The following is an 18780-nucleotide window of genomic DNA, read 5'->3' as shown; positions in this document are numbered from 1 at the left end:
AAGAATTAGGTGAAATATGTCCATGTCAGGGTCCCAAAGTAGATGAGGGAGGTAAAAAACTTGTCCATAGGTTAAAAAAATGAAAACATGGCATGTAAAGAATTACCAAAGACTTTGTATTATTTTGTTTAGAGTAGGAACATTGGAAGCTAAGCCTCCATTAAACCCTAGCTGGCTGTGGGGCACTTTCCTTTTATATATAGCATATACACGTGAGCCAGCAGCATTTCAGGGGCCTAGAAATGTGTTTGTCAATAAAAGTTCTGTCTGGTTTGAGGTGTCTGAGGATCTTCATCCATTCATTCATTCATTCATTCACTCACTCACTCAGAGACATTGCTTGTTACTTTCCCACTGGAGAGGAAACAAGGGAAATTGCCTTTTAGTCCTGAAAAACTAAAGAGTAGGGACCAACATCACCTGTGCCAGAGTTTATTGGTAGGTTAGTTTCCTGGCCTTTAATATAAAAATAATTCTCTCTGAAAACACTTTTTTGAAGAGAGGAGCAAGGTGGATCTGTGTGTCTAGTTGTCCTTTGATGTTCAGAATAAATCATGATTTAAAAAAAATGTCATGGTTCAAATTGGTCTCATACACAGTCAGTTTTGAGCTTATTCCTTTTTACTTTCAGCATAATTGAAATGGGAATGTATGACTAAAAATACCTAGAATTAACCACACTAGTTTGACGATAGACAAGGGAAAAAAATCAGCTTTCACATTGAAGTCAGTTAGTCCTTTTTTAATAAATTTGAAGTCATTCATCAACAAGTTTCATATTGTATCTATCACTCAGTTTTGCTGTTTTTTTCATGTCAAATAATACCAAAAAAATTACATCAATGTGCTTAAGCAAAATTGAGTTTTAATTGATCTTTACAATGAAATGAAATCACTGCGGGAATTGATCATGACAGCAATCGCCTATTCCTATTAGAATAATCCTGTACTTACCTTGAACACACTCACTGACTCATGAAGTAGAAATATGAGACAAGAATGACAAAATTGTTTCTGGGGCTTGCCCTAGGGAGAGGCAGGGTACATGAGTCACTCTCTAGGAGGTTGCTATTTACCCAGGTGTTGGGAATTTCAGGAAAACATGGCACCTTTCAATGCAGTAAAAGAGGTAATAATCAATCCAAGGCACACTAGTTGTGTCCTGGGAAAATTTAATCCACCTGGGCAGCTCTTTGCTCCACGATTCAATGTTGCCCTGACCAATAGCTCATGTAAGGTGAGAGCTGGACTCTATTCCACGAGTAACAAAATATTTCACTGATTGTTCAGTTTTGCTTACATTAAAATGGCCCTAAATATGAACTTGTTTTCAGGTGGAGAGCTAAATTAAGAATTATGGGATGGTTTATCATTTCAAGCCAGGAAATTCAAAGTTGGACACATCCTCTTTTTTAGAAGACACTATTGTGGGACAAACACCAATGGGATTATCTATGAGATGCTGAAAATGAACACCTACAGCTGCAGTATGCCTGTCCCCTTAAAACCAGTCCCCACGTGCTTGGCATCACCTCTGAGAGGATGATCTCCTTGGTGAAAATGTTAATCCCATAGCTGGACAGTGAGACGTGTCGATGTCAATGACTGAACGTGTCCAAAGTTCTGGGTGCTGGCATTAGAAACACATGGTACTACACATATACATGGGACAGGAACATTATCATGATATACACTGAGGTCACTTAGATCAGAGGAAAACGAGTGGGTCATGGTATAAACAGTGAAACCCCCTACAGTCCTGGGGCTGGTGAACAAGAACAATACTTGTTTTAAAGATTACTCCGTGTGATCCATCTTTCTCTGTCGGGATTTTATGTAGTAGAGCTCTGGAATTGTCTTGAATATACTTATATTTGAATATGGGTAATAACAAACTCATAACAAGATTCTTCTGTATGCTTTGAGCCCCTGTGAAGCATTTTGGAAAGACAGGGCTATGTAGAAAATCAACTTTTTATTACGTTCAGTTGTTGAGAAAGAGATACCATTAGATTCCAATTTCAACTTTTCTCTCCTTACTCAAGAGGTCTGGACGAGGGTAACAATCACCTCACATTATGCCAGGGGTCCGCGTTCAGATTCATCATACACCACACTCACTGGCTCCAGGAACTACTGTGCAGTAATGAAAGGGCATCATAATAGAACAGAGAACCAACCTCGACTCTCTTCTGGCAGCACAGAGTTCTGCTTCTCAAGATTTCTCACAGCTTTTAAAAATGGAGAAGCTATAAAATAATTTTATTAGAAGAAGAGTAATTTTCTTCTAAAATGGAGTAAAGCAAACACATACCCAAGGATCTCAAAAAGTTTTTTTTTTTTTTTACAGAATATATGTATGTAATTGTGTGTGTGTGCGCATGTGTGTGTGTAGTTACAAACACTATTTATAGTATAGCTATTATGTTTAACGTCATTGCAGTGTCTACAAAGTTGTGGATCCCAGTCTCGGTGCCAAATGCATATAAAAAGCTCAAAAGCTATTATGACTATACCATGCAAATTTATATCCAGAAAATCTTGGGACATAGACTGCAGTTCTTCTGAGCCCCACGTGGTCTCTGCTTTTGACAGTTGGGTACCTCAACTATGCATCAAAAACATTTTGAATCACTTTTCTCCCAGAAAGAATTAATGTCACAGTTCTGAATATATAAATTGTACATTTAAATCAACCGTTGACAATTTTGTCCATGTTCATTTGCATTTTGGGGTCCCTCTTCTGCATGTGGAGCTCAGTCCTTGAATCACTGATACAGAAGAAGATACCTGAAGTATTGAAAGGGATAAGGTCTTCACAATGTCTTTTTTTTTCTTTAACATGTTAACAATGATAAGGCCACTTACAAGGTTTTTCCCAATCTGTTTAACTTTTAGGATTCCCCCATTGTTACCCATGAAAAAAAATTGAGAGAAAAAAGCCAAGGAACAAGAAGTCACTGGCTAGTCTCCAGATAAAAGTAAAACCAGAGAGCAGCGGTTGGGAGAAGATGCTGAAGAAAGATAAGAATGAAAGAGGGGAAAGGGTATAAAAATTGGTCACTGCTTCTAGCATGAGACTTTGTGGTCTGTGTACTACCTGGTGGTGGTTTTGACCTGTTACAACCTTTACAAATTAAAGGTTGTCATCAGCCACCAAGGTAAATCAAGTAGTAGTCAGCTCCTGGGGATAGCCCACAGCACATACACCCACAAGGAGGGTGGTGCCCCTACCAGTGGGGAAAACTGGGGTCAGCTCTGAGAATACTGGGCGAGACTCTGGTCATTGGTTTTCGATAGAACAGAGAGGGTGAGGCATATGTGGCATTTTGGGATAAAGTATTAATTTAGCAGTTCTTTCCTGAATATTTTGCTTTTTTGTTTCTCCAAATGCTTAACTTCACTGTGACATCTGTTTGCACAACTGTAGTCATTTCAGTTTATGGATGCCTGTGATAGAAATATTGTTTACAAAAAATATATCATCTCTTTTTTTTTCTTTAGAAAGATCTCATCTAAATAGTAAGTTAAGGTTGCATCTATGAAACCGGTGCACCTTGTCTTGTTTCTACGAGCTTTAAAAAGTCCAAATACTGATGAGGCTGTGGATCGGAAGGAACCAAAAGTGACTGTGTTTGTTGTCAGGTTGCTCTCCTTTGCCTCAAGAGAACGGTCATGGGTCCCTGGGTGATGCATGGTGTGGACTGGTCGTGTTTCTGCAGCATCCTAGTTACACTAGGAGTAGTTGGATGTGCTTGTGAAATATGTCAGATATATAAATAAAGGCATGAGGATGTTTCTTGGTTTCTGAAATTGAACAGAAATGTTTTTCGTTTCGATCTGCATTCTAGAGAACAGAAAGTAGTTACATCACAGAAAGAAAATATGACATTGCATGCTGCCATGATAGCAAGCGTAAGAAAGAAAATCTTGGTAAATATACATATATATGCATATTATGCAAATATATTTGATATTAACATACAATGTTATGAGTGATTGATAACTTAAAGACAAGGGGGAAAATCATCCTAGATGGTTTTACCTTAGAGTAACAAATAACCTGAGACGTCTAAGCTTTCTGTTAGATACCAGGCCTAGAAATCCATAAAAGATGTAGAGCACGTGTTCACTGATTGAAATGTCAACTCAACTTTGCCAAACTGTGCTGCTGTGTCCCACATGATGCGGAAGCTGGATCCACTCCAAGTGAGCAGAGAAATACACTGTACAGCAGAGTACTTACAATGAGATGCCATCCATCCCCGATGGACTTTCAAAAGATGGATGTGCAGACATCAATGTGGGCTCTACCTATGTTTAAGAAACAGGTGAGCGCATACCAGAGGCTCACCCCACCCATGGAACCAGTACAGAAAAAGTCTGCCCCAAGAAAACAAATCTCATTGCCAAGAAAGCCGAAAAGCCTTCATTTAATAAACTGAAAGAGAGGGTATGAAGTGTGACTGGTTTTAAATTAGCAATAACACTGTATGAGTTTTCGAAGAATAACTAAGTTTCTTTCTGATTTTTAAACTAAAACATCTAACTAATGATAGTAAAAGACACATTTTAGGATGATATTGTGTTTCGCGCCCTCATTCTCAAGGCATAATATTTAGACGATGCTTGTCCCTTTCAATTAAAAAAGAAAAAACTATGACTTTCTTTAATATGCATCCTGTGTTAAATTGTCCATAGCTGCAAAATGTATATATGTATGTGTATTTGTTTGACATACACATGGGTACTTACACCTGTGTGTATAAACATATACACATACATCTTCATATACACGTGTATTTTATATATATGCTGAGAAAGTTCACATATATATACAATTGCGTATGTATATATGTGTGTGTCTGTGTGTGTGTGTGTGTCTGTGTGTGTACAGGTATAAAAACTTGACAGGCAGAGTAATATTTCACTCAGTGTTAAATGAAGTCTTTGAAAAATCAAGTACAGTCACTCAGTTAACATAGTACAGCCAGTAAACTAAGTTGAAAAGAGAAAAAGTGAATGGAAACACGATCCGGGACCATCTGTCTATGGCATTCACATCGGTTAGATCAGGGATTTTAATTTTGAGCTGTGAAGACCTCCTCCGTAGATGGGTCTTCTTGTGCGGGATGCTTCTGTCCCCCATGTGTCGCCCATGCCCTTCCCGAGGCATGCTCTGTTTCCTGTACTGGATTCCTGAGTTGTCAAAGGATATTGCTGAATTCCTGGTATCACCAATGCCACTTGTGACCTCATTCATTTCATTGTGAACCTCTAGCGATGTTAACAGAATATTTCCATGAGCATCCACCTAATTGGAAGAAAACACACATTGTTAGACAGCTAGCATAGCATGCCAATAAACCTAATTTCTACATACAAACCCAGGACAGACTTATGTCATGCAGTCATGTCACATATATTATGAGAAATTGCACATCTGTCAAAGCCAGCACTCTATTTTAGTGGAAAGTGTCATTTTGTGGGCTTAACTGCAGATTAGAGTTTTGATTTCCTTGATTTAAAAATTCTCATGTAGAAAATTAGATAAAATAAGGGGGCCCTTTTCAAATTGAAATTTCACATTATGGGTACAAGTCCTTATTGAAGACAAGATTAAAGTACAAATGTCTTTCAAGATGTTAACAGGTATTATAACCATTTTCCACAACTATACACTGGATAGAAATTATACTCTCCCATTCTTCTTTGGAAGTCGATTTGTCCCCTTTTCTGATGGTACAAAAATATCCAAATTACCATGAAGAAACAAGTGAGTACTATGATGAATGGACACACCTAATGACCTTGGTGGATTAAAGACCCCCACCCAAATATGATCTCCTCACTCAATCCTGCTCCTGGCAGGAGACCTCCTTTTTAAGAGCTATATTTAAGATAGGTTAAAGTCCCTTCTAACATTGGAGCCAAACTTTAAAATAACATTTTATTCTGTGCTAAATACAGCTTCAGACCTTTCATGATGACGCCAATGGTCCATTTTACTTATTGGTCTGCCACTAAACTTTCATGGAGCATGCCTGAGGCTAGGCCTTAAGGTAGATGTACAGGAGGTGAGGTTGGGAGAGAAGACTCCCAACACGAAGAGTAGGGGCCTGTGCAGATCTCTGAGTGGTGCTAGGACCGCAGGCAGGATGGCCCCAGACACCAAGGTTGCCCAGACACAGGAAGGGCTGCCAACATCCTGGGGCCACTCAGGATCTGGCACAAAGGCATCAAAAAAGACTCAGAGGTGCCCCCCCCCACCGTGGTTTGAGAATACCATTCAATTACGCTTGGAGAAGGAAAGGTGTGGTCATCAGGATGTCACCCCTTTCTCCCCAGACCTTTGAGTATGTTATGCAAAAGGGACTTTGCGAACATAATTAAGGTCATGGACCTTAAAATAGCGAGAGTAGCCTAGATTATCCAAGTGGGCCCAATCTAATCACATGAGACCTTAAAAGCAGAGAATTTTCTCCAGCTCGAAGCAGAAGAGAACGTCAGAAAGGTGTGGCAGAAATTGAAAGCCAGAGGAATTTGAAGCGTGAGGACTGGATTCACCCTTGATTGAGAGAACTTCAGGGAAGGCCTGAGAAGAAAGGGGCGGCCTCTAGGAGAAAAGACGGGCCCTGGCCAACAGCCAGCAAGGCAATGGGGACCTCAGTCCTACAACCACAAGGAACCATGGTACCCACTGAGCTGGCCTCACTATACCCAGACTTCTGACTGACCCAACTGTGGGATAACATTTGGGTGTTAAGTGTTAAGTTTGTATGGCTGTAATCAAAACTACTACAGGACAGAAAAGAGAAGATTTCAGAGGGGTGATGAATTTGAACTGGGCCTCAAGAATGAGTAGAAATTTCTCAGGCAAAAAGCCAGAAAAATATCACAGACAAAGCCTTGAAGAGTGGCTGAAGTGTTTTGAGAAGGGCAAACTAGTTGAGTGGGACTCAAGTCCTGGAGGGAATGGATGCACACGCTCAACTCCTGGCCCATGCTCAGCTGGAGATAGAGGAGGTGACTGTCATTCTCATCCCTGTCATCATCTACCTATCACCTTATCATTACAGGAAAGAAAACCTGGTGGTGAATGGGAAGCAGATGAGAGTCAAGCCATTAAAGGAATTTCACCTTTACCCTTTAGGTAATGAGAAATAAAAGTGATTTCTAAGTGAAATAGTGACACATTTCTGAAACCCAACTTAAGTGGCAGAATAAAGAATAAAAGATGGATTTGAAGGGAGAAAGTGAAGAGACAGACCCTAGTTGGTGTGCACTGCACTGGTCTCTGTTCCTTGAGGGCAGTCTGGGAGCGAAATGCCAGGAGGCAGTGAGTAACTGCTCCCCGCCAGCCACTGCAACCCATCCCAGCATTTCCTCTAGGCCACGCAGGACACTCAGTGATGCTTCACCACCACCTGGTCATTTCTGCATCTCTGCAGTTAAGAAGGTGGGAAAGGAGTGGAGAGACAGTTACTCATCACCCTGCTCCCTCTTGGCCCTTCCTGAGCTCCCTGAAGAAATACTTGCAATGTGGACTCAGGGTGCAGCAGCTGGCCCACGTTAGCCTGGGTTGGGCTCAGTGTTCCTGCGTGATGAGTGAGAAGGGCCAAGGTGGGATGGATTGTGGTCTACGGTCTCCTGAGAATGGAAGACAGCCCACCTGGGGGTGCCAGGAGACAGGAATAGACCAAGATAATATCATACATACTAGGGAGAAGGCTTTTCATGGAGACCCATTCTTGGGAAAGGAGCAGAGCACCGCCAGAAGAAAATTAAAGTTTTATTATTTTTTTATTCTAAAATGGAGGTAAAAATTCTAATGGGGCTTGTATCTCGAAAGTACCAGGGATAGTAGACCTTTGTAAGGACTTGTGTTCTATATCTGTTCTTTTCATTACCTCTCCCTGGAATGATTGGCAGTAAAATCCTTACAACAAAAAAGTCTATTTTCCTGTTTGGGGGATCAATGAGGCATCCATCCGGTGGTTTGGAGCTGAGTCATGTGGGAGGAGCAGCCCGACAGGTAAATGAAGGTGTGGCTGAAACAGGAGGAGACAGCAAAGGAAAGGCCAGCAAGGGACTGGGCAGTAGCATGTCCTCCATAGAAACCACCTAGGAGCTGGGGGTGTGCTGGGGCCACCGAAAGTCATCACCCTCCCTAAGAAGGGGGTGATCTGGACCTGCTTTGGAAGTTGTGGGCAGTTGGCCCTAAGGCAACAAGGAGGTGAGGGTGATGGGTCAGATTAGCTGGCCTTTACTGAAATGCACGGAGGAGTAAGAGAAAGTCCTTGCCCTCAAGGGGTAGAGCAGGTGAGAGCTTCAAATAATCAGCAAATGCATTTTAGAAGGTACTGCCTATTGCCCTTAAAGTACATTTTAAAATACATGCCAACAATTCCATCTCTTTTCTAGTTATCAGAAATGCCATATGCAAATCTCCTTTTATCAAAATCTAGGGGATTATGATGAATGACTTTGTAGAACAAAATACCAATAAAGGAATGTCTATTCTTAAAGAAGGAAAGGAGTATTTCGTGATACGTTTATTAGGTAGAACTTTGATGATTCTAATGACGCAGAATTTCACCGGGCTTTAAAGGTATGTTTATGTATTTTATACATAGTAGCATGAAGTAATAACCTATAAGGGAAAAGAATCTGGAAAAGATTCTTATGTACGTATACATTCATATATGTATGTATAACTGAATCACTGTACAGCATACCTGAAACTTACACGATATTGTAAATCAACTATACTTCAATAAAATTTTTTTTAAAAAAGATGTAGTTCTAACTAGAAAAAAAAGAGGTACGTTTATGAACCATCCCCCCCTTCCCACTAGAAGAGTGAGAAAACACGTGGCTTCAGTGGAATCAAACAGATGACAAACACTACTCATTCATGGACACACATTCCCTGAGCACTTACCACGTCCAGCCCCAGTGTGCACCTTTTGGTAGATGCAAAGAATGGGATGCTGTCTAGGACAGAAGGCACAGTGGCCACATGAAATGTGACCTGCTATCTCCGAAGCACAGCGTATGTGCCCTGGAGGTTAGAAGAACAGGGACAAGGCCACCTGCTTGGAGTGGGGATTGTCAGAGGCAGGATGGGAACAAGTGGTAGACAAAATCAGGAAAACATCATAGAGAGGAGCATCTGGGTTAGGTCTTGAAGGAGGGGAAGATGTGGACAAAAAAGAGAGGGATTCTGGGAAGAGGGAATCAAAGGCAAAGAGATAATAAGGTGTATGGTGATTTCAGGAAGCCCACAGGGAGAGTGAAAAAAACATAAGAAGTAAGGTCAACTGGATGTTGAGTTGATTTTTCAAGATTTAATGACAAATCTGTACGAATCAGTATCCTGTCTCCCCTTATCCCTTGTGGCCAGTTTTGTGCATTTGGAAAAGAACTTCGGAGGGTGGGTCTAAGTCTGCACTCTTGGATTCCAGTGAAGGAAACCCACCCTGAGGGAAACCGAACCCGATGTTGTCAATGTTTACAAAGTTGGGGTGCCCGGGTCCTCTGACACCTGTGGCTGCCTCAAAGCTGTTTGAGAACCAATATGGTTGCATCGCTCCATTTCAGAGTGGGGTGAACAGCTACAATGGAAAAATCATGTCAAAAGCAACTTGAACATATACATGGAATTAATAAGAGCTTAGCGTAAATTAGTTTGGCTGCTTTTGACATAGTTTTACATTTGCATAGTTTTCATTTAAACAGGAACCAGTGTGTAGAAAATTTACACTGAAACTACTAGAAGGTATTTTTTTTCTGCAAGAATTAAAGGGTTACTAAAATCTATTAAATCTTAGAAACCAAACATTTGAAACAAATATTTCCAGAAGAGATGCTAATCTTTTCTTATCATCTAGAATTTAAATCTTAAAACAGATGGGATTGTAAAAATGTCCTGTATAGAATGACAGTGATGACTTGTAATTTCTGAAGCATTTCATGAATACTACTTATTTTGAGGAGTTTGTCTCATATCTACTATAATTAGATTCATTGATTTCAATGTAGCTTTTCTTCCCGCTCCATAACCTGGACAGGCAGAAACATTCAGAGATGAAAAACATCTCATGTGGAATGTATCCTAGAGGGATTTTTGTTTTTTCCAAGAATCTGTCACCAGATTGGCACACTGCTGACATCTCATTCTCTACTTACCTTCAATCTTCAAAATAAATAAAATACTCTAGTTTCAGGAAAATAAGGAACTATTTATCATGTGAGAAATGAAATCTTGCTCTTTAGTACGAGGAATGATGTCAAGCCTGCAGCTCTGATTCCTTGGCAAGACTTTCTGCCACTTCATGAAATTCAAATACCATTTGGACAACTTGCAAAATATCACAAAGTTTGTAACCATAATATATGTATTACAACCAAAGACTAACTCTTGGGTATAGAAACAACTCAGGAACAAATAGAGGTTAAGCACAAATAAATTAAGGTCAGGATTTTCATTGCACCACTGGTCTGAGGAGAAACTAAGTGACTATGTGAACACTGTCACTAAGTTAAAATAGAGTTCAATCACTAAATTTAAGGAAAATCTACTCATGGTCTGACATTAGGTTCAACAGCATCATGGTCACGTTGGTGGCCTGCAGAGCCCCTGAGGACACCACCCTGAGATCTCTTACAGGACACAAGCAAAGACAATGACAGTACAAGTCCTTGCTGTCACCCAGTGTCCATCAGTCCAAGGAAAGCTTCAGCCCCCGAGCCTCTTGGCTCCCAACTATGACAGAGGGGCTCCTTGAGGCCATTGCTGGCCACACTGATAAACAATCCCAAGAGACATCACTGAAAATGAATGAGTGAATAATTATAATTACAAAGGACTCTTGAAAATGTTGGCCTGTGCATAGTGCCATTTCTGTTTTGCATTAAATGTTTTATTGTTTACTTTCTTTTAATTCATTCAGATCATGTGATATGAACTTTTGGGAGGTGCATTTCTACTTTAAAATTATCACTAAATTCTTAGGTGTGGTCAGCAACAATTTTTTTAAATTGAAGTATAGTTGATTTACAATGTTTCAGTTATATAGCAAAGTGATTCAGTTTTATATATATATACACATATATATGTATATACATACACTCTTTTCCATTATATGTTATTACAAGTTATTGAATATAGTTCCCTGTGCTATATAGGGTCCTGGTGGTTTATCTATTTTACATATATTAGTGTGTATCTGTTAATCCCAAATTCCCGATTCATCCCTCCCCCCACTTTCCCCTTTGGTATCCGTAAGTTTCTTTTCTATGTTTGTGAGTCTATTTCTGTTTTGGAAATAAGATCATTTTATCATCTTTTTTTTTTAGATTCCACATATAAATGATATGATATTTGTCTTTCTCTGTTTGATTTACTTCACTTAGTATGATACTCTCGGGTCCATCCACGTTGCTGCAAATGGCATTATTTCATTCTGTTTTATGGCTGAGTAATATTGCATTGTATATATGTACCACATCTTTATCCATTCATCTGTCGACAGGCACTTGGGTTGCTTCCATGCTTTGGCCATTGTGAATATAGCTGCTATGAACACTTGGGTGCATGTATCTTTTCGAATTAGAGTTTTCATCTTTTCCAAATATATGCCCAGGAGTGGGATGGTAGAATCATATGGTAACTCTATTTTTGGTTTCTTAAGGAACCTCCATACTGTTCATCATAGTGGATGTACCAATTTACATTTCCACTAACAGTGTAGGAGGGTCCCCTTTTCTCCACACCCTCTCCAGCATTTGTTGTTTGTAGATTTTTTGATGATGGCCATTCTGACCAGTATGAGGTGATAACTCGTAGTTTTGATTTGTGTTTCTCTAATAATTAGTGATGCTGAGCATCTTTTCATGTGCCTGTTTGCCATCTAGTCAGCAACAGTTTTAAATGTTTACTTTTAAGAGCATCAAGTATGCATTTAAAACTAGCATACATGCATTTGTATGTATGAGTTGATGTCTACAATTACAGATTTTTAAAAATATGAACATGTAAAGGCTTTAAGAAAACTGCTGGGAAAACAGAAACAAATTTTCAGAAAAGCAAACAGTAAAAATGGACTCATGAATTTTCCTCTGCATCTGATTTATAATATATTATTTCTACATTCTGCTTAATTTCATCTGTGGATTTAGAGATTTGGGGGATTTTGTTTCTTTTTGTTTTAAATTTTAAGCTTCACACTCAAAAAGATATTTCTGTAGCACAACAATTTAACCTTTCTAAAGAGCATCATTTAGAAGAAAGGAAATAAAATTTAAATCTGTTTAAATTATGAGGGAATTTGGAAAAACAGCATTGTGTCTGCATGTCTGTGTAATGGAAAAAATAATGATGTGATGAATTCTAGTTTCCTTGGAAACAGTATTACCAAAGTATACTGTGTATGCATAATAGGATGTGGACTAATTTAGAAACACACCAGTATGGTGCTAAGTATACTTTCCAGTAAGAAATTCAGGGTCATGTTGCCTGTGGAAGCCTGATTTTATTCACAGATCCTAGTTTCTCTGACCAAGTCTATTTATGTGTTGCTGAAAGGATAGGAGCCATTTACAGCCATTTACCTTCACTCATTCATGAACATCCGGGGACCTATTCTGGGCCACTCGTGGGCCACAGGCACAGCACTCCTCCAGGGAGCTTCTGCACCCCTGCGAGAGGCTTGGGCCGGCAATGCAGCAAGAGCACCAGAAAGAACAAGGAAACCTCACAAGCTTGAGAAATAAGTATGTTTAGTAAGAAGAATTTAAAAGTAAAGAAATATAGGAACAAGCCCAGTATGTAAATGGGTGGAGGTATATTTTTGAGGACTTGAAGGGATGCAAGAGGTAAAAGGATAAAGATAAAAATTTTATAGAAACGACAATGTGCTTTCACTAAAATAGTATTTACAATTGCAATAACATATTGCTTTTATTAAAAAAATAAACCGAAATGACATCTAACTGCAAAGTTTGTAATTGGAAGGATGTAAGCATGAGATAAGAAGGGCTGGAGAGGGACCTGATTGGTGCCCTCTCTCTGGATTCAGAGCCCACGGGTCCTAGAGCAACTCCCTGATTGGCCGCTGCTGTCCTGGGCTGCTTGCCTGGCATTTTGCAGAACACAGCCAGCAGGGCTGGGCCAGGGCAGATGCACGAGAGCCCTGGGACAGCACACTGCTCCTGCCCTGCACTAGGGACCCTGAACCAGGGCAGATGAGAGAGGGGGCTGTCCACGCCATGCAAAGAACAGCAGCATGCTGGCTATCATATTTGTAATTTGACCACTGAAGGAAAACTGCAACATTGTTGAAAATGCTTTCGCCTGTCAAGTTTGGGCCCCACACCCCAGAGATCCATTCACTCCGATATCTTTCCTTTTCTTTTCACAGGAAACTGGGAAGCTTTTGGCTTCTCCAACTTCTGCACCAATTTTGCTTTTCTATAAAACTCAGTGACTTGCAGACGCCACCTTTCAGGCTACGATCAACAAGCCCGCATCACTCCTACTCAAAGGCCGTGATGCCGCGGGGTCTGCGGGTCTGGGAAAGGCAGAGTTGGGGGCGGCCGAGGCCGAGAGGCCTACCCGGTTGCTGTCACCCTTTGAACGGTCATTCTTTGCCTTGGCGGTCTTTTCCGCAAGCTTCTTCTGCCTTTGAGGGCCTCTTCCAAAGAAAATGTAGTTGACAAAGGCATACTCCAGAAGGGCCAGAAACACAAAGACAAAGCAGCCCATGAGGTACATGTCAATGGCTTTGACATAGGGGATTTTGGGCAACGTCTCCCGAAGATGTGTGTTGATGGTCGTCATGGTCAGCACGGTGGTGATCCCTGTAAAAGAAACGGGAGCATGACAGGCTGCAGGTACACCGCCCAGTTCCTCACTTTTCACTTTCCTGCTTTATTTTCTCAAACACTGTGAAGTAGTTGAAAATCATGGTTGAATATTGTTGGGTGATCGAAACACAACAGAATATAGAACACACAGTTTGGGCGGCAGGTCACACCTCAGGCTGGGGAGTTAACATCTCTTCCCTCCCCACCCCACTTGGGAGGCGCCTCGCATTGCACCTGGCCCGTGGATGGAAGTGGATGGAGAGGGGTCGGGGACAAGGCAGAGGCTGCCCTGCATGAAAGCTGGAAGAAATGAAAATAAACCCGGAATTTATCATAAAACACTAAGTGTCTGGGTGAGAAGCTTTTGGGAAGAAGAATGAATCTGGGGAATCTAGGAAGGCCATCTGTGGCTGCTAGTGAAGAAAATGATTCTTACCACAAGGCCTTAAAGCAAGGGAAATGAGGCGATGACTTAAAGCTGCTAAGGATGGGAACCAGTCCTGAGCTCAAAGAGAGGGAATGTTCGAGGGTAGCTCCGGAGAACAGATTACCTCGCAGAGCAACTTCCCGCCCCAGCTAAGAAAGAGGCTAATAAGCTGTGCGGCACATGTTGGCTGTGGTGGGCAAGGGCTAATGATTTTATCCAAGGTATAGGATCTTACCATGTTCTGGGACAAGTGACCAGATCTCTCTTGGGTTTTTTTTGTTAAATGTCATTATTTTGATTTCTTTAGATAGTATCAGGCGAATAATACCATTTTTCCCTAAGGGAGCTAAGTTTAGTCTCTAAAAACATGTAAGGACCATATTTTGTAATTCTCCCATAGCAGTGGGCATGTCCTTGGTATACAAAGATTCTATATGGGATGATTTGAAGCCACAGAGAGCAGGGGACCCATTGGCTTGTGACATGACCAGAGCTGCTGAGCTGAATGAAGCTACATGTGTGGGAATGAACTGCATCACTCACTTCTCAGTGGCACGGGCATTACTGCAGCTGACTTGCTCTCTTTGAGACAGTACTTTTGAAATATTAAGGAGTCTCAAAAAAGTAAGGCAGCTCCAAAGAGCCAACTCTTTTCTACCCATGTGACTGGTACCATGGAATGGGATTACTCATGTGTCTTCCAGGACCCAAAGGAGAGGGTCATTGCCACATGAGAATTTCTCTCAAGGAGACTTGCAAGGTGAGAGCCTCAGCCATGGTCCTTCAGCTGCAGTAACCCAGAAAACCAATGATGTCCCCTAGACCAGCAGGCGATGCAAGCCCGAGAGGCTGACCACCCAGACACATGGTCCCACCAGACCACTTCTCTGACCCCACTGGACCCCCACTCAACTCTCCAGGGAAGGGGCTGGGTTTGTTAAGCATCTTAGTCTGATGCCCTCTGGACTCCCATCCCATCCTTGGATAAGTGCCAGAGTGTAGGGCTCCCCTCACTAGTGACCACCTGGAGAAGAGGGAGGAGAGTCCAGGCTTCCATCCCACACATGCTGAGCTGCTGTTAGCAGGAGATGAGGGAACCAAGGAGCAGAGAACCTATTTTCATGTCTGACTGCAAACCAGAGCTGATGATGAATATATGGAAGTCAAAGATGTCAGGATATTTTAAGACTCCCCTTTAACATAAAATTCAGGTGTACCTGGGGACTTTTAAAATTTGAAAATGGCAATGGGATAATTATAGTTTACAAAGAAGTGCAAAAACACTATGCAGATGCTACAAAATTAGGTGTTCTCACTATTATTCAAAAATTTTGTAATGTTGTTGCCACAACTTATTTTTTTCTTTCCAAATGGACTTTGGAAAGTGCTCTGCTTTAGTCATTGCTTTGGCTCTCCAGTTGACTATTCTGAGTGGATGTGTATAACACAGGACTCAGTAGATGTCCCCAGAAAATGGGCTAAAGTAACACAAAACAGGGATGGCCAGCACATGTCAACGAGCACTCAGCCTGGCAAAGGTGAGGAAAATGGGCAAGGACACTGGCTTCAGGCCCATCAGGGCCAGCTCAAGGAGCCCCTTAAGAGTAAGGTTTCGTGGTGAGTGTTCCTTGGCTTTCCAGCTTGGGATCACATGACCTCTTAGCTTGAAAGACCATGCATTCTCTAATTCTTTGTATCATTTTCCTTCCTATCAAGATAACCATGGAGAGTGGTGGATGCAGTGGTTCATGGCCTGGATAGTAGAACCACATGGCCCAGGCCAAAAGCCCCGCTCCACCACGTCCCAGCAGCAGGACCTGAATGAGCTTGATAGGTCCACAATTGTTGTCTAAAGGTGTTGTGAAGTCTAAACACCACGGTGATGGGCTAACAATAACTGGCATTGTTAACACTCGTGACAACAGATGTTATCATTATCAGCATCACAGAAAAATACATTTTCTGGTAGCCTCCAGTTTCTTGGCAGGAGACCTAGATCCGGGAGCCTCGCTTTGAACTTCTGATCTCTAAAGGGGACCTCATTCAATGGCAGAATGGGAGACTGAGTGGTGTCTTCTGTGTTCTGCATACATTTACCAAGCTGTTAAGTCTTGCTAACTATTAGCCTCAAATTATTTCTCATTTATATTAAGGAAATATTATGCTTGAAAAACTGCATTTATAAAAATGGTTGTGAAATAAAAATATAATTTATATCATTTAATCAAAAGATATTTAATTTTTCTTCTTTGTGACCCAAATAATATGGCTTAAATTATTTTAGTGTAAATTTTCACTTTCAGAAGGACCAATACTATTATTCACTGATAAGTGGACTTTGGGATTTTTGAGGAAGACCATGTAATTACAACTCCCAACTTTGTAGTCTAGCGGCTTCTAACACTAACAGTTCAACGGATGTGGAGGTCAGACCCTGGGCAGCAGAAGCATAAGACCCTGAAGCACACAGAGCATCTGTGCAGCACAGCTGGGTGAAGAACCAGCATTTCCCTTCTCAGTAGAGACAACCCCTGACAATTCCAGGTCCAACAGTGCCCTGAGCCAGAGGGACATGCCAAGGAGGTCTTCACTGAGCACCTTCTGTGCAGACCCGCACCTCTCAGACCTCATTTAGAAGTGGGGAGAACTTACCACTGTGCAACCATTCAGGATGAAGGCAAACAGCACTCTAAGCATTTCAAAGGGTGTAGTTCATGACAAGACACATGAAGTGAGCTGGGGGAGGGGGAGTTCTCCAATCAAAGCCCCCCAAATCATGGCCATATCCTCTCCAAGAGGCACTGAGCACACTAGCATCTTAAAGGTTCTGAGAGATTCCTTAATAAGAATGGTTAATAATAATTCTTGCTGAGCTTTTAAAAATATCCATCATTTTTACAATGTAATAGACCAAAGAACCCTTCTGTGTGTTGTCTATTGACACTGTAGAAATCACCTGTAGTGGTTAAGTGCCCTGGAGTCAGACAAACTGGATTAAAATCTTTCTTCTGACACTTAATATTATATGACTTTGCACGAGTTATGTAGCTTCTCTGCACCTCACTCCCTTCTCTGTAAAATGGGAACGATAACACTGCCTATCGTGCTATGGATCTTCTGCACCATGGATCAGGTAACCACTTTCCAATGACCTTGCACAGAACTTAGTACCTGAGAATTTGGTAAGTTTCAGCTTTAATGATTGTTGTTGTTGCTGTTATTTAGGGTTCATGACCCGATGATACACTTTTCCTTAACCAGTTGGAGCTGCCGTGCTGTCACTTCCCAAGTCCTGCAGACCCAGGCTCAGAGACCATGTCTTATGCAGAAGCTGGGAGAGAAGGAGTAAGAGGACTGGGGTCCCACGCTGAGAGCGGGACCTGCTGGATGTCTATCTGGCCAGACACTGCAGCCTGGAGATCCCAGCTGCCTTCTCGACCTCCAGGCCTCAGGTCCACCCCAACACTGGCAAATGCCTTCAATTCTGCCTCCCAGTCTTCTGATATCCATCAGAACCTGCACACCTCCAATGGTAATGCCTTAGCCAGTCTGGACAGACCACTCCTCTGTCCCAGCAAAACCACAGAAGCATGATTGAGGTTTATAGTAATAATACTGGGTTGACAAGAAAAAGTGGAATCTACTTTCATATGCTGTAATGAGGCTATGTTGACTCTAATCCACTCCAGATAGATTATCTATTTAATATTGTGGAAGATGATGTTTACAATTTAGGAGCTATAGAATTTGGATCATCCAGAAAATTGAGAAATTCACATTTTCAGTACACCTCACTTCTGATGATGCCAGATAATTCTGGTTCTTTGGTACTCATATTTCTCTAATTACCTCAAAAATAACAGATTCTCTGAGGCAGATTCCCTGGAAGCTCAGGAAGCTTCAGCCTCTGATCTTCTCTAATACAGGCCTCTTAGAGGCTCGGGGAGGGGGGGGGGTGGTTCTGGAAATTCTGTATTTATGTATTTTATATTCTTTTTCTTAAAGAGAGCTCCTGAAGTTGTATAAGCTAGCAGCTCCACGAAATTTGGATCTGCCCTAGCAAATTCATTTTAGCTGTGAATTTTCCAGGTGAGAAGAGAAAATAGTTTAACAAAGAGCAATCTAGTAACATAACAAAAAAGGGCAAAACCTACAGAAAGGACTGATGTTACAGGGTAACCTCTGCAGGTGGTAAAAAATCCTGAAGGTTTTTTCGAGAGATTTTTCCTTTACCAAGCCCATTAGAAATAGATTAACAGCACTTTTGATTTTTTGATACCTTATTCTGCTCAAAGTGTTTTCACATTCACCTAACACTTTAGAAATAACTACCTAAGTTTCTTAAGTCACTGTTAAATGTTATGTCATTAGAAAAAAATAAGTCATTGTTAAATATTATTTCATGAGAAAAGAAATCTAATCTTGAATCAGTGCGAGTCACCTGTCTTTGCGTCTAAACCAGACGTCCACTTACGCACATGTAC

The 18780-nt window shown here is 41.2% G+C and overlaps 1 protein-coding gene across 1 annotated transcript in view; it reads right to left on the bottom strand.

Moving 5' to 3' along the window:
- Nucleotides 1-727: 727 nt before the first annotated feature.
- The window catches only part of GABRB3 (gamma-aminobutyric acid type A receptor subunit beta3), a 224800-nt gene continuing 206747 nt past the window's right edge, over nucleotides 728-18780 (bottom strand). The window contains exons 8-9 of the mRNA XM_036839378.1: nucleotides 13619-13863; nucleotides 728-5314 (exon numbers count right to left, since the gene is read on the bottom strand). Coding sequence (XP_036695273.1) covers nucleotides 4973-5314; nucleotides 13619-13863 — 587 coding nt within the window. The 3' untranslated portion in view covers nucleotides 728-4972. The remainder of the gene's footprint in view (nucleotides 5315-13618; nucleotides 13864-18780) is intronic.

Source organism: Balaenoptera musculus, chromosome 2 (genome assembly GCF_009873245.2).
Source record: "Balaenoptera musculus isolate JJ_BM4_2016_0621 chromosome 2, mBalMus1.pri.v3, whole genome shotgun sequence".
Lineage (NCBI taxonomy): Eukaryota > Metazoa > Chordata > Mammalia > Artiodactyla > Balaenopteridae > Balaenoptera > Balaenoptera musculus.
This window is presented reverse-complemented; position numbering and strand designations above follow the sequence as displayed.